Genomic DNA, 25,661 nt, shown 5'->3' on the forward strand with positions numbered 1-25,661 from the left:
GTGCAGAAGTCTGGTGGATACACAGCTGATAGTCCTACTGAATAGACTGTTTAGGCTTTTTTTTTAGCGCACAAGTGTGGACGACCACAGATCTGTGTATGCCTAAAAACATGGAGACTACCAGAGCAGACGTCAAATGGACTCCAAAGTGTCTCCATCTGCCTCTTTGTGGTGGGTGGTTCCATTGGGGGTTTCGTCTGAATCGCATTTTTTGGGGATTTACACAGAAACTCCGACATAAGTGCTCAGCGTAGACTGGTCTTATTCTGGAAGCAATCGAAAATTATGTACCACAAAATGTTACCAATAAAACCTCTAATTTATCCCACACAAAACCAGCCCCCTCTCAGGTCTGTCATCTGTCACTGGGACTATAGGGGTCCCACGTTACTGGAAGAACAAAGACTCTGGAAAAGCGACAGCTCCCACCCCCTAAAATAAAATCCAGTGAATTCTGAGCTCCCAAATCCAAATGCCCCCTCCTTCTGAGCCCCACTGTGCCTAAACCGCAGTAAGCGGCCACATGTTTGGCATTATTGTAGCGGGGAGAGCACTTAACAATTTACGGGGTATGTGTCACCAGGAGGAATGTATGGGGGCGCTACAATATATGGGGTCACTACACTTTATGTGGGCACAATGTATGGTCACTAAACTGGCATATTTGGAATTCTCCAGAATAAATCCTGGCGTGGATGTTACATAATAGTCACTGCAGCCGTAGATTAATTAATTGAGATGTGTAATTTCTACAATGGGGTCTCTTTTGGGGTTTTTCTGCTGTTCTGGCACCTCTGGGGCTCCGCAAATGTCACCCACAAACTATTCTACCAAAATCTATGCTCCAAAAGCCAAATAGTGCTCTTAAAATTTGTGCTGATGTAAAGTAGACATGTCGGAAATGTTTTTATTAACTATTTTGTGTGACATATCTCTCTGATTTAAGAGCATAAGAATTCAAAGTTTGAAAATTGCAAGATTTTCTAAATTTTCGCCAAATTTCTGTTTTTCCACAAATAAACGTAAGTCATATCAAATAAATTTTACCACTATCATAAAGTACAATATGTTACAAAAAACAATCTCAGAATCAGTGGGATCCGTTGAAGCGTTCCAGAGTTATTACCTCATAAAGTGACACTGGTCAGAATTGTAAAATTTGGCTTGGTCATTAAAGGGGTTGTCCACTTCTTTTTATTACCCCCCCCCCTCCATGGGGCCCCTAAGGGTTTTTGTAAATACCTTGTGTTGCAGTTGCTGCCTGTGAGCGGCGCTATCCTTGGTCGCTCACAGGCATCACGTGACCCCCGGCTGCAGCCTGCTCTGACGTCCGCTGATGTAACGTTCAGGTTCCGGATACAGCCGGGGGTGACTGACTTCTGCGTTCCACAGGTGGATGCTGGGCTGTGGACGGGGTTACCCCGCGCGTTACACCTGGCATCCAACGCGCACACTCCCTCTCCCCATTCATTGGGAAAGTGCGCGGTGGATGCTGGGTGTGACACGGGGGTAGCCACAGCCACAACCCAGCAGGGACCGCGTCACTGATGTCACGCATCACTTGACATCAGTGGCGGGTCACGTGATGCCTGTGAGCGGCCCGCGGTAGCGTCGCTCACAGGCAGTAACTGCAACACAAGATAATTACAAAAACCCTTAAGGGCCCCGAGGGAATACATTGGGGGGGTAATAAAAAGTAGTGAACAACTTCTTTAAGGACATAATTGGCTCTGTCCTTAAGGGGTTAAAATAAACTATAAAAACTACAGGAGTCCATTAACTGGCCTACAGATTTCAGCTGCAAATATCTCTCCCTCTTTGTAGCCTAGTTAGACTATGTTCACAATAACCGTTTTTTCAGCATTTTTTAATGCGTTTATTTATGAAAATTTTCAGCTGCTGTTTACAGTACCAGCAAAGTCTATGAGATTTCAAAAATCAAGTGCACACAGCTTTTTTTTTTTGTCCTTAGTATTTTGTGCTTTGTATGTTTTTTTGCAAAATAGAGCATGCCACTTCTTTCAGTGTTTTTTTCAGCATATTTTCAGTGTTTATTGCTTTCAAAAAACGCTGAAAAAACACCTAGTGAGAACATTTTGCTGCATTTTTAGTGAAAAACAGCAAGTACAGCAGTATGTGAAACCCATTCATTTTTGTGATTTTCCAAAGTTTACCAGCTAGTCTTGGTCACCTGAGATGTCAGTTTGGATTAGTACAGTTTAATTAAATTAAGTACAAAAGTAAACATTGGCTGACCAAGATGTGAAATTGAACAATACCTGTGGCCACCCAAGGTGTGAAATAGAACAATGCCTGACCAACTCAATGGCAGATCAAAGAGTGAAAGTAAACAGCGACCTAGAAACTCAATGCACTGCCAGGGTCTTAGGTAAACTATCCCAGACCAATTCACTTCCGCTCATGAACATATGTCTTGCACAGCAAAAACGTACCAAAACCAGCGTTTTTGACGCTGCTTCTTTTCTGCCAAGAGAGCAGGTTTTGCTGCAGAAAAAAACAAAAACACCCAGTGTGAACATGGTGAACTATTGGATATCAGACAGTCCTCCCCCTGCTATACTTTTTGATACCTTCTTTTAAGTATGATGGAATAAATGTTAAAGCGATGGTCCGAAACTAACATTGATTTTGACCCTGTTTATTTAATCTAGTAATCTAATCACTTTTCTAATATACCTTATTTTAAAAGGCCCTACCGTTCCCTCTCTATGATATCTAACTGCTTTAGTTTTTTATTATTTTTACTTCTGTTTTGATGATGTTTCACTCTCGTGCATACTCAAACAGGACGTCCTCAGGGGACAAGCGAAGTGGTCCCTGTCGCAATTGCTTTCCCAACCCTGAAACTAAGTGTCAGCACTGATGTCCGTTCAGGGGCTGGGCTAGTGCCTACTCTACTGAGCATGTGTCAGTTGTCAAATTCAATGCATGCTCAGTATGAGTTTACTGTATTATATTATATATATGACTCGCCCCCTGGGCCGTGGGGCACTCGAAACCGGGCAATAGGGAGACGATGGGGGTAGTAGTGGCGACCCGGTCCCGTGGCTCAGGGTGGTCAGACCAGTGGCAGTCTTTTAGATGTTTTAGATAATGTCCGACTACACCACCCGTGGATTGCGGTTATTAGGAACCGCCGCTGCAGGGCAGAACGCTGGGGCCGATGATGTATGCAGCTGGGATGGTGTGACTCCCCACGGGAAGAGTGCGGCCCCAGGGCAGTGTAGTGGATGGTGGGAGTGATGGTGGTGAGAGTCCCAGTACCGGTAATGCCGGAGGAGTGAAAAAGCACACAGACAACGTACTGCAGTCCAGGGTCTTTACTCACGGTTAATATCCAAGTCACTTCTGCAGGGAATGACTGCCCGAGCCGTGCTGCGTCCACCAGGTGAGGGGCTCGGTCAACTCCCAGGCAGCTCATGAGTATGGCTCAGGACCCCCTTTAATCCTTCCTCTGGCCTGCCTCACCAGTGACCCACTTTTGTCCAGCTACCGCGGACTTGTGCGGTTAAACGTGGGCCCCGTCCTCCGCTGTCCTATATGGTGCCTTCCTAGCAGGTTTAAAGAGGTGTCGCACCAATAAATGATCACGACGTCCGGTCTTTGGCTGAGGGTAGTTTCTCCTCCACCAACTTGGGATCCGGCACCCTTAATCTGCCTGACCCTGCACCCTGGATTCTCGTGGGTTCTTAGGGTCCCTTCCACCTTCTTGTTCCTGAGCCCTTCTGTTTCTCTGTCTCTTCTTCTCCTTCTCTGTTCCTTTCTGTTCCTGTCCATTCCTTTCTCGTGGAGCTGGGATGAGACTTAATCACAGCTCCCCTTCACCTCCTCCTCGGCCTCTCACTAGGCCCTCCTGGAGTAGAGCTCCTACAGAGCCTCTACTCCCTGTCTTCTCCTCTCTGGACAGGACTTCTCTCCCAGCTAAGATGGTGCCCACCTTTTATACCTCCCTCTAGAAACATGAGCCCAGGTGACCAGCAACCAATGGGCTCCTACCTACGCTCAGGAACCAACTCCTATCTGCCCCTACAGCACTGGGTGTTCCACCCCCCTCCCCACTCCAGACAGGGACATAGTCGGTCGTGCCTGCACTTCTGTCTAGTGGGAGCACTGTTGAGCTGTCCCTCGGAAATGGGGTGTGTGTGCTGTATGCAGCTAACTGAGCCCTGGTCCATACTCCATCCTTACCTGGGAGTGGAATACCACACCTCTGGCAGAGGTGCAATACCCCTGTAGCGGCCGAACCCTCGGGGCGCTACATTCCCCCCTGGTAAACCACAGCACGTCCTCGGGCTGGAAAAGAGCAAAAACAGATAATTACAGGACATGCAAAACCTTTTCAATAACCTTTTACATTTAGAAACGGACGACACAGTTCAGTTCCCTTTATGGGACACACTTTTCTTTCACTAGGCATTATAAAATATTTTCAATACTTCCGGAACTCTTTTGTATAAAACACCTTATAAAACTCTTGCATTATCACCTAGCAGCATATAAAACTTTCTTATTTTTAAGCAAAGCACATTCTTAGATTCTTGGGTCATGGCCGCGGTGCAACTTGCGACCAGGTGTTCTTTCTTCTTAAAAGTGCAACAGTCCAGTAAACTTGTTTTGAGGTAGACGTTGCGGTTTTTATATAAAACCAGTAGGGGGCGCTTTAGGAAGCGCAACTATATACAGGGGATTGGCCGTTCCCAGTCCTCGGGGGATGGCTGCTCACAGTCCTCAGCCTGGTAAAGGGAAGAGGGATGGCTGCTCTCAGTCCTCAGCCAGGTTATCTAGGGGATAGGGCAACAGTCAAACAGTCCTATATCAGTCCCAACGGGGACCACACTCAACTTGAAACAGTCCCAAACAGTTCCTTTGTACCCCGACGGGTAACTATTTACACTGGTATGCTACTGTTTACTGGTAGCGATACCCTCCAGCCGCTCCTTGCTCCTCATAATCTTCAGGCCCGTCCGTGCCCTCTTGGTACTCAGAGTCCGAGTAGTGCTGTTCCTCCTCCTCTACTACTCTGTGGACGTGGAGGGCATACCATCCCTTCACGCCTTGGTGCCGGGTATAAGACACCACATCCCCTGGAAACAGATCCCGCCCTCGATGACCTTCCGGCAGGTGGCTCTCCACATTCCTCCTCGTCACGAACACGTTCGTTCTCGGATGAAACCCCAGCCGCACTCCATCTGGAACTTCACAACAGTCCCGGTGACTCGGGGACTGCGGGCAGTTCGGGGATCTCGCCGGGCCTTCATTTTCTGCTCCGCGCTCCGGACCTGCAGCTTCTCTTGTTTCACGCGCCGCTCTCGCTGCTCCCTTTCAAACATCTCCAGCTGTTGGCGGCAGGCCTCCCGCCGTTCGGCTGCGCTCGCCCGTGTTTCCTTTGTGAACCCCATTAGGTCCTCCCCAGTGGGGTCCCATTCAAACTGGGCGTCCTCCAACGGCAGCTGGGGGGTTTCCTGAGGCGCCGGAGCAGGTATGAGGGGCTCAGATGGTACTTCAACCTCCGCGGGCGGGCTCCTCCGAAAGCGGGGGTTGACATACTCGGGGGGCCAGATGAAAGGAAGCCCATCCGGACTGGTATGTTGGGCGAAAAGATCCGCGCCCAGTGATAGTACCGCAGAAGCAGGGGGCGCGAGCGGGTTGGCGGCGCCCGGGGGCACGTGGCCTTGCGACCAGGCCCGCGCTGGTCGTTTCCTAGTTGCTCCCAGGGGTGGTACAGCGGGTGCAGGGGGTTCCGTCGGGGCAGTGGCGCCCGGGGGCGCTAGGCCTTGCGGCCGGGCCTGCGATGGTGGTTTGCTGAGCACGCCCGGGGTCAGAGGGCACGGCGTGGGGCGGAGCTCACTGGCAGCGTCGACGGCCTGGGAGCCGGTTGATGGCGGTGGAGGCACGGTGTCGACGGCGGGTCCTGGTGCGTTGGGCTCCGCAACAGGGTGCAGGGGCAGGTCGGCGGCCCCAGGGTTCGGGGTAGGGGCGTCTCCGTTACCTGCCTCTGCTGTCGCGGCCTCCTCCGTGGCGTCGTCTTCAGCCTCCGCTCTGTCTTCACTGCCCTCGGTGGCTGGTGTGCTGCTGGACGTCGACGGCGCCTCCTGCTGCAGGGTCACAGCCCGCCGGGCCACTTCTTCTTTCCACCCGGCTATCACGTCCTGCTGCGCCCGGACCATCCTCCGGTCCAGCTCCTCCAGCGCCGCCCGTGCATACTCGGGGTCCTCCTTGGGGAGATGGGCTAGCAGCTCTGTAAAGCTGCATGGTGGTGTGGCTTGCAGCAGGCCCCTTGCCAAAGTGCTGGAGTTGGTTCCTTTCTCCATCTCCGGGTGCGGCCTGGCCAGACTGATCCAGACCACCCCCTGCTCCGCAGTTTTCTTCTCTTTCCGCCCCCATGGGGGGTGGTCCTGGGGCATTCTGCTGACAATCACTCTCAGGGGCAGCCCCCCCACGTTGACGGACATTTCTACAGCCGTGCTCATGGTTGTTGGGGGCGGGCTTCCTCTTTGGTGCCATTCTGGGACCCGGCCCACGATGGGAGGCGGCCTCCTGTGGTCTTTTGGCGCGCACATTATGGCGCTCGTTCTTCTGGGGAGGGCGCCATCTTTAGTACAATGAAACAGTCTCTTTTCAGGCGCGCAGTACCCGTTGTTAGCGGGCACGAAATCCTGCCGACTACGCCAAAGCTGACTCGCCCCCTGGGCCGTGGGGCACTCGGAACCGGGCAATAGGGAGACGATGGGGGTAGTAGTGGCGACCCGGTGCCGTGGCTCAGGGTGGTCAGACCAGTGGCAGTCTTTTAGATGTTTTAGATAATGTCCGACTACGCCACCCGTGGATTGCGGTTATTAGGAACCGCCGCTGCAGGGCAGACCGCTGGGGCCGATGATGTATGCAGCTGGGATGGTGTGACTCCCCACGGGAAGAGTGCGGCCCCAGGGTAGTGTAGTGAATGATGGGAGTGATGGTGGTGAGAGTCCCAGTACCGGTAATGCCGGAGGAGTGAAAAAGCACACAGACAACGTACTGCAGTCCAGGGTCTTTACTCACGGTTAATATCCAAGTCACTTCTGCAGGGAATGACTGCCCGAGCCATGCTGCGTCCACCAGGTGAGGGGCTCGGTCAACTCCCAGGCAGCTCATGAGTATGGCTCAGGACCCCCTTTAATCCTTCCTCTGGCCTGCCTCACCAGTGACCCACTTTTGTCCAGCTACCGCGGACTTGTGCGGTTAAACGTGGGCCCCGTCCTCCGCTGTCCTATATGGTGCCTTCCTAGCAGAGTACAGCAATAGGGGTTCAGGAAAACCACACAGAAAAATAAGTATTAAAGCAAGTGTAGTGCTACTAAAAGTTAAAACTTAACATTTATTACAACTGAATAAAAAAGTGATACACAAGTCCCAAGGACCTAAAAACGAGTATAAGCCTGTCTGTGATAGTGAGTAACCCTATAAATCAGTAGCTCATTATGTCCAGGAATACGAACATATGTAATACCAACATAGCCTACCTGTAACATAGCACAGAAAATGGCGGGAAAATAATAACGGAGCTCTCAAGACAATGTCTCAAACATATCATGTCTCAGCATACAAGAACCTTAATACATTTAACTAGTTATGGTGAGCATTTAGACCCTATAAAAATATTAATGGAACGACCTCACCAGGTAGAATGTCGGTTCTTGCTCTCTGGCTTTAAGACAGCTCCATGTGATGGGGCATCCAAAACCTTATTCAGCCTCCAGCAACTCACAGCACACCGCTCCCGTTCCATTAATATTTTTATAGGGTCTAAATGCTCACAATAACTAGTTAAATGTATTAAGGTTCTTGTATGCTGAGACATGATATGTTTGAGACATTGTCTTGAGAGCTCCGTTATTATTTTCCCGCCATTTTCTGTGCTATGTTACAGGTAGGCTATGTTGGTATTACATATGTTCGTATTCCTGGACATAATGAGCTACTGATTTATAGGGTTACTCACTATCACAGACAGGCTTATACTCGTTTTTAGGTCCTTGGGACTTGTGTATCACTTTTTTATTCAGTTGTAATAAATGTTACGTTTTAACTTTTAGTAGCACTACACTTGCTTTAATACTTGCCTTCCTAGCAGGTTTGATGAGGTGTCGCACCAATAAATGATCACGACGTCCGGTCTTTGGCTGAGGGTAGTTTCTCCTCCACCAACTTGAGATCCGGCACCCTTAATCTGCCTGACCCTGCACCCTGGATTCTCGTGGGTTCTTAGGGTCCCTTCCACCTTCTTGTTCCTGAGCCCTTCTGTTTCTCTGTCTCTTCTTCTTCTCTGTTCCTTTCTGTTCCTGTCCGTTCCTTCCTCGTGGAGCTGGGATGAGACTTAATCACAGCTCCCCTTCACCTCCTCCTCGGCCTCTCACTAGGCCCTCCTGGAGTAGAGCTCCTACAGAGCCTCTACTCCCTGTCTTCTCCTCTCTGGACAGGACTTCTCTCCCAGCTAAGATGGTGCGCACCTTTTATACCTCCCTCTAGAAACATGAGCCCAGGTGACCAGCAACCAATGGGCTCCTACCTACGCTCAGGAACCAACCCCTATCTGCCCCTACAGCACTGGGTGTTCCACCCCCCTCCCCACTCCAGACAGGGACATAGTCGGTCGTGCCTGCACTTCTGTCTAGTGGGAGCACCGTTGAGCTGTCCCTCGGAAATGGGGTGTGTGTGCTGTATGCAGCTAACTGAGCCCTGGTCCATACTCCATCCTTACCTGGGAGTGGAATACCACACCTCTGGCAGAGGTGCAATACCCCTGTAGCGGCCGAACCCTCGGGGCGCTACATATATAATATATATTATATATATATTATATTCCTTTTCAGTGACAGCGCACTCCCTTTCCGGCTCTAATGAGAAGTGACATGCTAGCAAGAAAGTGCACTGTGAGTGTGCATTGTAAGAAGAGAATGCTACGAGCAGAGAGAGTAGAGACCAGCCTCGCCCCTGAACTGGACATCACTGATGAAAAAAAGTAGTTAAAGTAGCTTAGATATCCATGGTTATGACCGCTAACAACTAACTAATTTTCACTATGTGAGTGGCTGTAACCATGGATATCTAGAAACATAGAATGTTAGCGTTGGAAGGGACCTCAAGAGTCATCTGGTCCAACCCCCTGCTCAATGCAGGATTCACTAAACCATCTCAGACAGATGTCTGTCCAGCCTCTGTTTAAAGACTTCCATTGAAGGAGAACTCACCACCTCTCATGGCAGCCTGTTCTACTCGTTAATCACCCTCACTGTCAAATTTTTTTTTTATAGAATCATCTAAGATACTGCAAAGCCCTGCACATGGGATAAGCGACATAGCTAATCAGAAGAACTATACTACATTTCTAATTTTAGGTATTTGCTAATATTATTATTATTACACCTGCTACATATTGGTGGGATAGGATCTTGGAGATGGGAATACCACTTTAAAGTATTTTGGAAAAAGCGATTAGATTGTTAAATTAAATAGATAGACATTTAGGATAAAAATCAACTTTACTTTCAGACCACACCTTTAAAGAAGTTGTCCACTACTTTGACATTGATGCACGCGGCACCCCCGCCGATCAGCTGTTATCGGTGCCGGCCGGATGTCCTTTCCTGCGGTGCCTGGCCGTCAAGTTGCAGTGTCCAGCGCTTGTTACTGCACATCCGCCTCCTATTCAATTGAATGGGAGGTGGATGTGCAGTTACAAGCGGCCGCCACTACAACTTGACAGCCAGGCACCGCAGGTAAGGACTTCCGGCCGGTGGCCGCCGCCGGCACCGATAACGGTATACGTGCGGGACCCCAGCTGATCATACATTCATGCCCTATGCTATGGATAGGGCATCAATGTCAAAGTAGTGGACAACACCTTAAAGTTTTATGGGATTATCTCTGCATTGCTGGACTCTTTCTGAGTTTGGTACAGTAGTGTTCAAAATAATAGCAGTGTGTTAAGCACAAAATCTTTATCCTAGTTTTTATATCCATGCATTGGGAACATTGCACACAGTTTTCTAATTTAAAACATGAAGAGAAATGTATAAAATTTTTAACTACTATACAGAAAATAACAAAAAATGAACATTGGGTTGTTCTAAAAAATAGCAGTGTCAGCATTTGTCTTTACAAGCTCACAATATGTACTCTTTTTTTTGAGGATTTAGCATTTCTGTGAATCACTTACCTACTATTTAGCTGTATATCCACAGTTTTTTAGAACTGCTTCACATCTATGTTGCATAGAGTCAACCAACATCATTCATTCATGTTACTAATGCCTTCCAGGCCCTGGAATCGTCATTATTAGGAACCATGTGTATATATGTATACATGTGTAAATGTGTACACATGTATACATATGTACACATGGTTCCTAGCGATGACATACAGTGAGGAAGTGGGGAGAGAACCTTAATGTTCCGCACACCGGAGGTCACTGGAGCGGAAGTCACAGTGACTCACCGGCACCAGCGCACAAGATCCCTGCACTACTATGCCCATAGATGGGAGGAAGAAGTGCGCTTTGTGTAAAGAATGAAGTGTGCAGGCGCGGGATATGGCCACCGCAACTGCACGTCACAGGGCACTGGGGAGGGGGGAGTCATTATAATTAACACAGCTGGCGGAGATTCCTTACAGGTCCGGGGCGCTCAATGGATCATTACCATAAAGATAAAACATTAAATTTCACAAAACAAGACCATTAATATGAGGCATACAGATAGGAATAGATTTTCATTTCTGTCACCTGTATGCCCATATTAGTAGGTCATATAAGTCCCAGGGGGTGACAGAGTCCCTTTAATAAAATTAAAAAGCTGGCCACTTTTGAGCTTGTGACAGGTCCTCTTTAACTCTTCTAATTTATAAAGGGAACCAAGTGACACACATCTAGTGGCGGACATATCATTGAACAATCTGTGTAGCTGTACAGGGACCCAAGAGGTAAGGGGGCCCATTTCCACCTCCAAAACATGTGGAATTGTGCATTATGATGAGCTATTGGACTGCAAAGAGCCCATATTTAGTTCTTATACAGTGGCCCTTCTCTTTCTATGTCCGCCAGTGCACACGTCTATAGCTTTTTGACAGCTTTGGAATATGTACAATCGTATTATCGCTGCAGGATCCTTTGGATAAAAAGGGATTGTTCAAACTGGGCAACACCTTTAATTCTATTTTCCACAATATAATAAAAAGGAAGTGAGACAGTGTTGTAAGGGAAAACCAACAAAAAGTATACCTATGTCACCCTTTGAAACAAATGGTAGCTGTGCTGACTGCTTGAACTGACTCAGCATATTTAATTATAGAATCCTTAAACTTTCACACTTATTTAACACATTTTATGGCTCGGAATCAGGAAAACGCAGCGTTGCTAGTGCTGTGAAATGGTTTATTATGCAGTTTTAAAATATAAGCCATGTAATCAGATCACACATTTCTGCTGTAAAGCGCAAATTTACATGATCATTAATCATTCTCATGCGAAACACAATCCTGGTGATCTAGAAAATTGACCACTGCAAATCTAAGCCCAAAATGTTACTAGCATGTGGATGTTACTTTATTGAGTCTGAACAGAAAACCCAATCAGAAAAGGCAAGAAGTTTTGAAATCGTAAATTAAAAAGTGCACATGAGGGCCCAACTCAACATTGATACCACAATTATTAAATAGGTTCTCTGGGAACAGAAATTATTAAATAAAGAAAATGTCATTCTAAATAAATTTCAAAATGCTTTTAATTAGCAAATCACATTTGTTTCGTCTACAGATGTAATCACTCTAGAACATCAAAATGGCAGTTGCGTTGTTACGCTGACATAAACCTTTCCTAGAATTTTATTAGGAAAGGAGCCTGTGAACATGTGCTGTAGTCCACTGCTTTGACCAGGAGACAGCTTTACAGTATATCATGTGGGTTATCTCCAGGTCATAGTAGCCGCTAAGCATTCATAAATACAGAGTGGACAGCAGTGTGAGCAGCCTCTTCTTACGTCAGCACTCTAGTAACTCCAGTATTAAATCAGATAGACAGAGTGGAAAGCAGTATGAGAAGCCTCTTCTTAACTCACCATCCCTGGTATCTCCAGTATTAGATCAGTTAGATAAGGTGGACAGCAGTGTGATCAGCCTCTTTCATTTTAGCATTCCTGGTATCTCCAATATTCAATCACATAGACAAGGTGAACAGAAGTGTGAACAGCCTCTTATCTCACCATCCCTGGTCTGGTATCTCCAGTATGAGATCAGATAGACAGTGGACAGCAATGTGAGCAGCCTCTTCTTACCTCAGCATTCCTCATTTCTAGTATCTCCAGTATTAGATCAGATAGGGTGGAAAGCAGAATAAGCAGTCTATTCTTGCCTAAGCATTCCTGGTATCTCCAGTATTAGATCAGATAGACATGATGAATACCAGCATGAGTGGCCTCTTCTTACCTCACCACCCCTGCTATCACCAGTATTAGATCAGATAGATGGTGGACAGCAGTGTGAGCAGCCTCTTCTCACCTCAGCATCCCTGGAATCTCCAGTATTACATCAGATAGATATGGTGGAAAGCAGTGTGAATAGCTTCTTCCTACTTCTGCATCCCAAGTATCTTCAGTATTAGATCAGGATATGCACTGGGAGCACATCTTCTTACACAACAAACGAGGGCACAGAGCTTACTATTTCACATATTCATAATGTGTTATTAACATTCTAAGACGTTTTTCTGTCAGTGTAACAAGATAGCATCCATTATAATTCTATAGTGATTATCTCCTTCGACAAAACGAATGTGATATGATAATTTAGGGTTTTTAGGAAATTATTCATGATGACCTTTTCCTTCTTTTTTTTTCTATCTCCTGATGACCTCTTTAAGGATTAGAAAAACAGTGCCAGAGCTGTCCACAGGTTGTATGGTTTTGCAGCTCAGCCCCATTCATTTCTATGCAACGCTGTTTTACAAGGGACATACCCATGTTTTCTAATCCTGGACAAACCCTTTAAAGATGTGAATAGACATCTTATGGCCTAATGTTCCAAGGATGATGGATGATTGGACCTGCTAGAACAGGGATGTCAAACTCAAACACACAGAGGGCCAAAATGGATGAATAAAAAAAGAAAAAAGGAGAAAAGAAAGGGGGGCGCAGATCTAAGTGTAGTATTTTAGTAATATCGAATTAGAATTAAAAATTGCTCTCACCTTTGTGGTGTCTTGTTATCCAGCATGTAACCCTGTCTTTAGGGAGTGGAGTAGTCCTCTGGATCAGCTGGCCTGCAGCTTAAAAACAGGTAAAACGAGCTCCCTTGCAGGAGACTCATCAGAAAAGTGCAAGAAAGAGTTTCCAGTTTGTCAGGGAGCGCTTCCAGGTGATTCATTACTTACTCCAAATCTTTCAGGAATAATCCAGTTTATTTTTTTACAAACAACGCGTTTCGGCTATGCATAAAATTAGCCTTCATCAGGGAGCGCTTCCAGGTGATTCATTACTTACTCCAAATCTTTCAGGAATAATCCAGTTTATTTTTTTACAAACAACACGTTTCGGCTATACATAAAATTAGCCTTCATCAGGTAAAAATTTTACCTGATGAAGGCTAATTTTATGTATAGCCTAAGGGGTTTTCTTATAAGAACAATTGATCATCTATCATTGGGATAGATAATAATAACTACTGAGACCCCACCGATTGACAGAGCCGGGCAATAATTCTCCATGGGACTGCTGGAGATAGCCAAGCACTCTATTGGAATACCTCTGCCAGTCCTATGAAGAATAGAGAATTCAGAGCATGGGTTTCAGGGTCAGACACAGGGGTCCAAGAGGTAAGGGGACCACATGCAGATCCAAAGCAGGTGGAATTGAGAATTATGATGAGATATTGAACTGCAAAGGGCCCATATATTGTTCTTGCACAGGCGCCTCTTCTGTCTGTATGCGCTTCTCCTTGTGTGGTTGTATTATTGCCCAGCTACTTATATTAGGCGACTGTATGAAGGTATTTTGAAAGTTATGGTTGGGTGTCTATTGATCAGGCATATGTATATCTATGTTTCTATATACTTTGTGTTCTTATGTCTACTGTTCATTATCTATTTTTTTAAAACCTCAGTAAAGACTAATTACTCATAAATTGGCTGAGCAAATGTGAGTAAATGGTGCAGACAACTTTCCTTTGGCTGTAATTAAATGTCAGGCCACTTGTAGGATGGGTGGAAGAATTATTTTATCTATAACCCACTTCAATTCTCTAAATATGTTTCCTCTCATCTCACTATTTCCATTCACTTGGCATATTTGAAGCCCTCCAAATAATACCGAATCTTGCAGCCCATAGTGGTAATTTCTGTGTGTACTATAGTCAGTATTACAAAAATTCTAGCACATGCCCAGTATAGGACAATAATGTAAATAGCAGAAATATTAAGAGAGAAAGATGGCAAGAAATAAAGCAGAAAGATTCAAATTGAAACTAAGACATAAAGAATAATAAGCCAAGACGTAAAAAAAAAAGCTTAAAACCCAGGAGGTATTTGAGATGCCTCATTGAGGAAAAGTATAGAATAGATAGGAGGGGGCAGGTGGAGGAAGTACCTATGCCAACCGGGTATAGAATAGGTAGGAGTGGGCAGGTGTACGGGGTGCCTGTGACAACTGGGTGTAGAATATGTAGGAGGGGGCAAGTGAATGGAGTGCTGTGCCAACTGGGTATAGAATAGGTAGGAGGGGGCAGGTGGATGGAGCGCCTGTGCCAACTGGGTATAGAATAGGTAGGAGGGGGCAGGTGGATGGAGCGCCTGTGCCCAGGCTTGGACTGGCCCACAAGAGAATCCTCCAGTGGGCCCCTGTTCAGAAGGGGAGCACCACCCTCTTATATGAGCAGTACTTGGCATTATATACTGAATCACTATGTACAGACAAAGGCAGCATCTTATTCATTTAACAATCTACCCAGTTCATTGTTATATACATTTGTGAATGAGGATAAAATCACATTTGCAAGTAGCTGAAAAGTGGGGCCCTGGAGTTGGTTACTGGTTGGCCCTTGGCACCCCAATTCGACTCTGCCTGTGCCAACTGGGTATAGAATAGGTAGATGGGGCAGGTGGATGGAGTGACTGTGCCAACTGAGTATGGAATAGGTAGGAGGAGGCAGGTGGAGAGAGTTCCGGTGCCAACCGCACTATATGGATACCTATTGGGATGTTGCCATTTAGATTCTGATATTTTCAGATTGCAGCAATAAGACATATAAACAGTTTTATTAGAAGAGTAAAATGTAGTCTGTCATACAGTTTCCTTGTATGCTATCCCATGTCTATGCCAGTGTCACATGAATAATGTGGATATCTCCTGCAATGCCATCCAGTGTATACAAGTGTGCTACCTCTCTAATCATCCATGTTTTTGTTTGGTCCTGTCTCTGCTACAGTCTCATCTTCTAGATTACTTGTCTGCCTCCTGATCTCATCCTCCCATCATCCCTCTATTCCTGAGTCTATCTCATCCCCATTCCTTGCACCTCTCCAGCCTTCCCTACATCCTTGTCATTTCCCAGCCTGTCTTCTCCATTCTGTGCTATCCCCTCCCTGTGTCTGCCTGTTCTCTCCTCCTCCTTCTTCTATCATTCACCCTATCTCTCCCTTTCCTCCCCTCCCCAGTTCTGCTCTCTTCTGCCTGCCTCTCTCATACACACAGTCCTGGAACTGCTGGAGGGATGAGTGCAGGGTAACAGGAGGAAATCTGAGTGTGGAGGGGGGGTCACACCAATGGTCCAGCAGAGCAGAATGGCAAGGACCCCTTCCAGTTCAACACAGGAGATCCAGATGGATGTGTTAGAGGGGCACAGTCTGCAGGTGAGAAGACTACAGCTTCATCTACACCCATTCCTGTACCATCACTAATGCACAATTTCATTGCACATTTCTGGCCTTTCTCTCCATCACATAATATTTACATATATTAAGATGCATAATGTATATATCTCTTGGCGATACATTGTATCAGGAGTATCAACATCCAGAATTTATACAAGTACAGACAGAATGGTAATTTATAGAACAGTTAGACATCCATGGAAAGAAATCTAAAGGGAGGTGGAGGGTTAGAGTGATTACAAACTGCTAGATAGGAATACAAAAAGGAAGAGAATGGATGAACTGTGACCATAGAGAAACAGCTGGTACTGAGCAGGTAAACATAGGATGCAGGGGGGATGGGAAGTGGAAGTGAGAGGGGGATGATTGCATTACTGTAGCACTGGGAGGGTTAAGGAAGAAATATTTGGCTGATCATTTTCCAGAAAGATAGGAAAGTTGATATATACTTTGCTGTATATATACCAAATATTAGTGTTTTACCAAGATAAACACTATTATGAATAATGATTGAAAATACATGGCAGAAGTTATCAATCCTATTTATGTAATATTAGTATACGGGAAGCACTGGTATATAGTATAGGAGCCAGTATGTGGGCGTTCTTTGAGGGATATGACGTGTGATGGGTAAAAGTATTATTTGTCATTCTTCAAGAGTGGATACATTGCAATATATAGCTGGGTTAAATGTATATTGTAGAGGTAAGATTGTGTTCCTGACCCAGCCATTTGGGGAGCCATGTACTCCGCCACATATTAGAGCCCTATTATTAATGAAGTGAATCTGGGCCCCCTGGTCTTAGGTCCGAGCTTCTACAATACAATGGCACTGATCTGGAGCGATGACAGGACAGTACTAAGTTTACTTGGTTTATTAGCTTGGATGGCATTAACGGGTAATATGTCACATGGCGGCTGGAGTAGTACTACTAGGTACAATACTACTGGAGGTATAGTATCATTCGTATGACAGGGATTTCTGAATATCACAGCCATTGTTCTGTTGCTGCAGCATTTATTTTTATTCTTCTTGGCAGGCTAAATATAAGAGAAAAAGTCGATTTAAGCGTTCAGATGGCAGCACCAGCTCAGACACCACCTCGAACAGCTTTGTGCGGCAGGTAAGTCATTCTTATCATTGCTTTACACTGTGGCCTGGTGTGTGCGGCAACACACACGCAGGCCTCGCTAGGCCCTGGTCCTGGGTTACCATAGCAACCAGCACCAGGGAAGAGATGCTCCTACGTCAGGAGATGGAAATGACAAACACTAATTAACTGACTGAGGGAGAGAGGAGATGCTGTAGAATAGTACAGGGAGAGGGAGGTGGATGGAAGAGACAAAGAGACATACATATATATAGAGGGAATCTGGAAAACGGCAGCTCATGGAAGGGTACAGGCAGAGAAAGCATGATAGCAGGGACGGAGGCTCATCACATGGGCGGCTATGGAAAACAGGGTGTGGGCCAGTTCAGAAGGAAAACTTAAAGAAAGGACGGAAATAAGATGATTGAGTTTGCAATGGTTTGTTCTAACTGCTGCATTTTTGGAAAATTAATGACTAGCCTTCCGCCATGCTGTGCAAAGTTACACATGTATGTATGGAACGTCTTATGGGTGGGACAGCAATAGCTACACTTTGCACTGGGATACATATGGCAGGCATGACATTTATAGCCAGAGCTGTCCACTCTCTACTTCATCACAGCAGCTGATTGTAAGCAGGTAGAGAGATAAACTGGGTGGAAATGCCATTTAAAGATCATCTGCTCTTCTGTCATCACCTGCTCTTCTGTCATCATCTGTTCTTGTGTCATCATCTGCTCTTCTGTCATCACCTGCTCTTTTGTCACCTGCTCTTCTGTCATCATCTGTTCTTTTGTCATCACCTGCTCTTCTGTCATCATCTGCTCTTCTGTCATGTTTGCGTGTTTTTGGTAAATACTTTACATACAAATTTTAAACTTAGACTTCTGCATTGTGCCTTTCTTCTGTAAATCCTAGAGGAAGTGCATGAATAAACTGACAACTGGACGTTATCATTCACGTTGTCAGTAAGGTGTGGCTCTGAATGTCAGCCCTAACTTGTGCCGAACTGAGTAGAGACAACCTATTGACAAGAGGAATGATAACACCCATTTGTCAACCGCTTCATACCTTTCCAAGAGGAATAACAGGGGACTGACACAAGGCAGAGCTCTAAGAACAGATTCTCTAGAATCATTTACTTACTAGGGCACACATGTATAAATTATTAATAAAACGGACATGGCCTTATATATTCTGGAATATAAGATGTGTGTATATCTATATCTATATATATATAATATATATATATATATATATATATATATATATATTTGTGAGATAGTGAAGAAACTGTGAGCCTTTCTCAAGCCAAGAGAATTTTACATGAGGATGCTGTATTGGTACCCACAGGCTTGCACCCGCTTGCTATGTTGGTTTTGTATAGTGCTGCTTTCCGTATATGCTTACCGTATATATAATTATATATTAGTTATTTTATAAGTGCCTTTACAGTCCTTTATGATAAGGGCTTCATAGAGAATTTGGGGTGATTGTAAGTGAAACTATACTTTATGTTATTTGCGCCCTTTCAGCTTGTTTTATTACTGTGCATATAAGTTGCAATTAATGGATCGCTGTGTGATCACATGTTAGCAATGTCACTCATACTCCTAGTGTATGTGACATTTTCCATGCATTTTACATTGATTGAGCCATTAGTGTCTAACCCAGCACCTGCTCCACTGTTCCTCTTAATATAAGAGGTACTCGGATCAATGATCCCAATTTTAGATCAATACTCCCGGTGGTGCACTCACTGTGGCCCTTCTGGAGCGATATATGAAGGCCCTGCCCTTGCAGACAATTGCACCAATCATGTGAACCCTCCATTAGGATTAAGCTTGCTTCAAATCTAATTGTGGTCAGACAGCTGTAGCGACTTCCTTCCTCAGCCTGTAATAGTGGATGAGTCAGTTTACCGGATTTTTCTGGAGATAATACATGTGAAAGGCTTTCTCTGTGTTTCATAAAGATGGAGAAAATATGCTTGGGAATGTGTTAATATAATATATTTTCAGAAAGATATACATGTGACACTGTGCTGATGTAAAGGGAAGAGCATGATTCCCTAAGGATGAGCTGAGTAAAGTCTGATTGCTTCTTTGATGTTCATCACATCCCTTGGTTTGTAACAATGTTAAAGGGATGTTCCCTTTTTGATAAATTTATACATATCAATCAGGTATGCCATAACATTATGATCGGTGGAAGTTTAATCTTGTTGTTGCAGTTCTTGGAGGCCAAACAATATGCCTTTACTTGTAATGGTTTGGAAACCATTTTAAGTCAGATGGACATTCTTCTGAGGATAGATAGGGCTAAGAACAGACAAACAAGTTTTCCATCAGTCTGTCATCTGTGTGTGCCACGAAACGCACATGAACTGAATGCTGACCAATGCTAGGCAATATATAAGCGTACGCACTAGTCTCGTACATTATGCATACAATTTTCATCCGTATTTAAAAATGGACGACTTTTCATCTCTATTGTCATCTGTGTAACATCCGTTTGGTATCCATATGCCATCCGCTTTTATACATTAGCAATTATTAAAATGTACAAGTCCAAGTACAGTTTATTTTATGAAAGAATTGCAATGAATCCATAAAATTTGTTTGCTATACAGTTGATCAGTATGGGGATCTGATTTTTTCCCCCGCACCCATAGAGTTAAATAGGTGAGTCTCATAAGTGTTTTCCAATGACTTATTGACTTGCTAGGCCAAGTGCGATCCAAATGTCAGATGTAAATCACACATGCTGCGATTTTTTTCTGTCTGAAGGAAAAATCGGACATGTGTAAGGCCCCATAGAATAACATTGGTCCAAGTGCGATCCAATGTTTTCTCGGATCGCACTTGAGCCTAACATATGGTTGTCTGCACAAGCCCTTAGGGTGCAGTCAAACATCCCTGTGAATGTCAGTGTGTTGCCTGATTTTTTTTTCATTGGACAACACACAGACCCAGTGTACCGAGTACGTCCTCAACATCGGATCAGAATACGATATGCTTCGGATTTCACGGATCTCATTCTCAGATCCATAATTTTCCCGGTTGCATGAAAGGATCAGTGAGACTGTATGACTAAAATCGGACAGCGTTAGGACATTTCAGATGTGTGAATGCACCCTTAGGCTAAATTCACAGATCTCCGTTTGAAACAGACTGCATACAGATGCAGCACCGATGTTTTCTGTCTGTTCACATCATAGACCCATTAGTTGAAAAGTATGAATTAGATCCACGAATTAGACGAAACTCACAAATGTCTTTTTTTTTGTGGATCATTAGCTTGAAAATAAAGGACGCTTAGAATTGTAATTTCTCCATGCGCTCTGTTAAAAAAAAAAAATGGATAGCACACATACGAGAAAAGCGTACGTATGAATGAGGCCTTGATGGATCAGCGTCCAGAACATTGGACTCGCTTCATTATTTTAGAATTCTCTAATAGGGAACATAAAACAAAGAGAAAGCCAACCGCTTTAATAGATCAAGAACATCCCTTTACACTAACCACGGACTGGGTGCTGCAGCCATATTACCCTGGTAATCCCACAAGAAGCTTCCTTTATTCCCGTCTTCCACGCACAGAAGACTGCAGAGTATAACACTTCTCTCGCTCCACAGAAAAGAACAATTAGCAAGTACAGTTATTTTTAGTCACGTATTATAGAATACATGTTAAACCATTCCATACTATTAGAAGATAAAGGTTTTTGTACAGATATTTTCCATAAACCCATAAATCCAGATAAAACTCTCTATGGATTGGAGGTTGTAGATGGTTTATGTTCAGTGGCGTTGTAATGGATATGATTATATTTAGCTTCGTGGCTTCTATGGACACTACTCATGCTGCATGTGTGGCTTAGATGTTACTGTGTGAATAAGGCTCCTGTTGGGCATTGTGTGTCACCATTATAATCATGCACAGCATATGTAAGATGGGGACAGATCGCTAGATATTTCTGCTGCACAGTGTTTCTCCTTATGTTCCAGTTTAATTTTGCTGATCTGTGCCACTATGCTTCATAAAAGCATGATTTTCATGTATTTTCTCACATTATGTAAGCACTCATAATGTAAAGTGTACCCCAATGCTATGGAAATTTGTAAATCAAGCATAGTTTACCAAATCAGTAGGACTACAATATGCTGCCCCCTTGAATGGAGAGCACAAGATCTTCTCGGACCAGACAAAAGTCTTTCCAAATCTGATGCACTGCCTATCTCTCTGTAATATATTGCTTGCAACAAGTATCCTATTTTGATGAAGAAGTGCCATATGTGTTGGGGAGGAGGCTATATTTGTATAATCATATTTTAAATTAATAAGATAATTTATGGACACAACAAACACATTGGTGTTTTGTAAGCCTATCTTGATTCAAGGTGCATTGGAGTAAGATACACCAAATTCATTGTGAGGCAAGCAGGGCCGGCTCCAGGTTTTTCTGGGCCCCGGGCGAAAGAGTCTCAGTGGCCCCTTTAACACATACCACGATTCATGATGCAGAGATACGGCGGAGAAATAAATATATATATATATATATATATATATATATATATATATATATATATATAGTACAATGCAAAGATTTCACTTCTTACATTACATGAGTGATATCTATTGTAAATTCCACAATAGCTCGGAAACCGGTGAATCGCTCCACACAGAATACTAGCCCCCATATAAGGCTCCATACGGAATACTGGCCCCCATATAACGCTTCATACGGAATACTGGCCCCCATATAAGGCCCCATACGGAATACTGGCCCCCATATAAGGAATACTGGCCCCCATATAAGGCCCCATACGGAATACTGGCCCCCATATAAGGCTCCATGCGGAATACTGACCCCCATATAAGGCTCCATACGGAATACTGGCCCCCATATAAGGCTCCATACAGAATACTGGCCCCCATATAAGGCTCCATATGGAATACTGGCCCCCATATAAGGCTCCATACGGAATACTGGCCCCCATATAAGGCTCCATACGGAATACTGGCCCCCATATAAGGCTCCATACGGAATACTGGCCCCCATATAAAGCTCCATACAGGATACTGGCCCCCATATAACGCTCCATACAGGATACTGGTCCCCTTATAACGCTCCATATAGGATACTGACCCCATATAATGCTGCATGCAGGCTGTTACCCCCCACATAATGCCCCATACAGGCTGTCCCCCCCTTATAATGCTCCATGCAGGCTGTTCCCCCCCACATAATGCACTATGCAGTCTGCCCCCCCTTTATAATGCCCCATGCAGGCTGTTCCCCACCTTATAATGCCCCATGCAGGATGTCACCCCCCCCTCTTTATAATGCCCCATGCAGGATGTCCCCCCCCTCTCTTTATAATGCCCCATGCAGGATGCCCCCCCCCCCTCTCTTTATAATGCTCCATGGAGGATGCCCCCCCCTCTCCTTATAATGCCCCATGCAGGATGTCACCCCCCTCTTTATAATGCCCCATGCAGGATGTCCCCCCCTCTCTTTATAATGCCCCATGCAGGATGCCCCCCCCTCTGTATAATGCTCCATGGAGGATGCCACCCCCCCTTCTCTTTATACTGCCCCATGCCTCCATACATTAAAAAAAAAAATCAAATACTCACCTCCCTTCTCCTCACCTGCTGCCTGCTGCCCGCTGCTCGGGTCCGAACTCCAGCGTTGTCGGCATCTTCCCGCTCAGCGCTGCCTGTGACGGCTCAGGGGAGGGCGCGGTGTACAGACGTCACCGCGCCCTCTGACCTGACACGTCACAGGGAGCGCAGAGCAGGAAGACAGCTGATCTGCGGAGGCACGGGGAGAGGTAAGTATCCAGCTGCCGGGGCCCTGAGCAAGCGGCGGAGAAGGGCGGGCGCTGACACCGCTCTCCTCCGCCCATAGCCCAGCGGGGTGCGTGACCGCCAGTGGGCCCCTCTGCCTGCTCAGGGCCCCGGCATTTGCCCGGGTGCGCCGGGTGCTGACGCCGGCCCTGGAGGCAAGTGTTTGAGGAATGTTCTGCTACGCTGAATGCACTTGGGCATCCAAATCATGATCTACTGCTGGCAGCTCCCTTTCCAATTGACAACCAATGATGTCTCAGATGTGCTCCATGAGAGACAAGTCCAGAGATGCTCCAGGCCATGGTAGCACGTTTAGGCCATGCAGGCTGCTCACAGTAGCATGAGCAAAATGCAGCCTTGCATTGTCATGATTAAAAATGGCTCCTGAGACACTGGAGAAATGACCATGCCACAGGCTCCACGACCAAATCAATGTAACGCTAAGCTGTTAGTGTACCTGGACTGAAGGCTACAGTATGTTATGCCATCCCACACAATAATCCCAGGAGTAGGACCGATGTGATGTTACTTCGTGAAGGCCTGTTCATGGCTTTGCCCACATGGTCTCCAGACCGACTATCATTTCGTCCAAAACAAAAGCGGCACTCATCTCATAAGAGGATAGCACTTTATTCCAGCCAAACTCCTCTAGTCTTCATTCCAGGTACACTAACAGCTCAGTTATATTGATTTGATTGTGGAACCAGGGCTATGGCCATTTTTTCAAAGTGTCCCAGGAGCCATTTTTCAACACAACAACACCAGACCACATGTTGCTCATGTTACTGTGAGCAGTCTGCGCGGTCTAAATGTACTACCAAGCTCTGCAACATCTTCAGAATTGTCTCCCATTGAGCAGATCTGGGACGTCATTGGTTGGCAAATGAAAAGGTAGCTGCCAGCAGTGGATCTTGATGATTTGAGTGCCCAAGTGCATTCAGAGTGACAGAACATTCCTCAGACAAGCTTTAATAACATCAATGATTGCAAACCAAGGCATGTAAGCGCGAGTATATCTGCTTGTGGTGCTCATATGCACTCCTGAATAAATCGAGATGTTTTGAAATATTAGTTTCTGTAGTAAAAAAATAGATTGATTTTGAATGGTGTTTTTTAGCTGATTTTACTCCATTTTTTGGTCCAGGTTATCGTTTTTACCACCAGTGTAACATCCATTTTTCTTGTAAGGCTACGGCCCCACTATCAGTATTTGGTCAGTATTTTTTCTCAGGAGTGGGAGCCAAAACCAGGTGAGGAACAATCAGAGAAAATGTATAATAGAAACAAGTCACCAATTCTGCATTTATCATCCACTCCTGGTTTTGGCTCCCAGTCCTGAGAAAAAATACTGACTGAATACTGACCAAATACTGATAGTGGGGCCATGTCCTAAGTGAAAAAAGGTGAAGTTTCCAAAGGATTCTCCTACCCATTAGACAATGAAAAATGGACAGCACACGGATGACACACAGATGGCATCCGTGTGCTGTCGTTTCTGAATTAACAGACTCATTGACTTAAAAAGATGGTTTTGATCCGAAAATTAGATCAAAATCAGCCGTCTCCATTTTTAATTGCAGACCCACAGACTATCCAAAAAATAATGTACAGAACACGTATGTGAAACACGGACGACATTTGATCTATATTTACGTTTAGGTGTTGCTTACAATGGATGGAGATACAGCCAAAATATGGTTCACAAAACTGATGGGACACAACACAAAAGCTAAAATAACAATATGGTCCAAATATTTACAGAAACCCACCTATAAATCAGGCAGCAAAACAAAAAGTACAATAATGTAAATGGAAGAAAATAGATTAAAGAAAATAAGAAAAAAATCTGCAAATATATGTAATAAATAGATGAGGCAGAGAAAACTTACATTGCAGATTTTGTCAGCTTCCAGGAATTGCAGTTATGGCTCAGTCAATCTCATTTCCAAGTGTCAAAGAAACCTCTATTAGTAACAGGTGATAATGATATCCCAGCACCGAACAGCTAAAGAGCCAAGAGATGGCAGCTCTTAACTTGGACTGAGGCTGTAAATATGTTCTTTATTACTGAACTGTAAAATAATCAGCATGCTTCTTATAAGAAGATGTTTCTATTCCTAGAATAATGCAGAGCAATCAATTTGCCTTGAAAGCTAAACTAAAAAAAGCCTAGACGTCTATATTCTCAAAATCTGGATAAATAACAACATAAAATGTAAAAGTGCCTTATAAAAATAGATTGTAATACATTTCTAAAAAAGACGTGTAAAACTTTCTATAGTCCTCTCAGATTAGTGTTACTTGTCTCGCACTTAGGTCCTGTGGGATTAGGATTTTATGATAGTTTGGACCCACTGGTGGATCCTGAATCTTGAAGACTTTATAATATATATACAGCTCTGGCAAAAATTAAGAGACCACTGAACAGTTTTCTATTGGAAAGCATGGAAAGACTGGTGGAAAGCATGCCAAGACACATGAAAGCTGTGATTAAAAATCATGGTTAGTCCACCAAATATTGATTTCTGAACTCTTCCTGGGTTAAAACATGAGTAATTTGAGATCTGAAAGCATGTTTTCTTTTTTAGTATTTTGACGCTTTATCATTTGCTGCAAATAAATGCAAAATTTTTAGCTTTGAATTTCGGATACATGTTGTCAGTAGTTTATATACTAAAACAACAATGTACATTTTACTCAAAAATATACCTATAAAGAGAAAAATCAGAGAAACTGAAAATTTTGCCAGAGCTGTATATATACACTGCTAAAAAAAAATAAAGGGAACACTAAAATACCAC

The 25,661-nt window shown here is 44.7% G+C and overlaps 1 protein-coding gene and 1 long non-coding RNA gene across 7 annotated transcripts in view; one reads left to right on the plus strand and one right to left on the minus strand.

Moving 5' to 3' along the window:
• Positions 1–24,922, minus strand: part of LOC141272569 (uncharacterized) — a 105,744-nt gene extending 80,822 nt beyond the window's left edge. The window contains exon 1 of one of the 2 annotated variants that reach the window (XR_012322020.1): positions 24,750–24,922. This is a non-coding gene — a long non-coding RNA (uncharacterized lncRNA). Of the gene's footprint in view, positions 1–13,237; positions 13,320–24,749 lie in introns of those variants that run through there. The other variant, XR_012322021.1, reaches the window with a different exon arrangement.
• CACNB1 (calcium voltage-gated channel auxiliary subunit beta 1) overlaps positions 15,652–25,661 on the plus strand; it is a 105,752-nt gene continuing 95,742 nt past the window's right edge. For 2 of the 5 annotated variants that reach the window (XM_073683427.1, XM_073683429.1), the window contains exons 1-2: positions 15,653–15,892; positions 16,954–17,037. In XM_073683427.1, the coding sequence (XP_073539528.1) occupies positions 15,806–15,892; positions 16,954–17,037 (171 nt within the window). In that variant the 5' untranslated portion in view covers positions 15,653–15,805. Of the gene's footprint in view, positions 15,893–16,953; positions 17,038–25,661 lie in introns of all 5 variants that reach the window. The other 3 variants (XM_073683428.1, XM_073683423.1, XM_073683425.1) reach the window with 3 other exon arrangements.

The sequence above is a fragment of the Phyllobates terribilis genome, unplaced genomic scaffold (assembly GCF_046119375.1).
Source record: "Phyllobates terribilis strain yellow unplaced genomic scaffold, ASM4611937v1 Scaffold_5__5_contigs__length_657084704, whole genome shotgun sequence".
NCBI lineage: Eukaryota > Metazoa > Chordata > Amphibia > Anura > Dendrobatidae > Phyllobates > Phyllobates terribilis.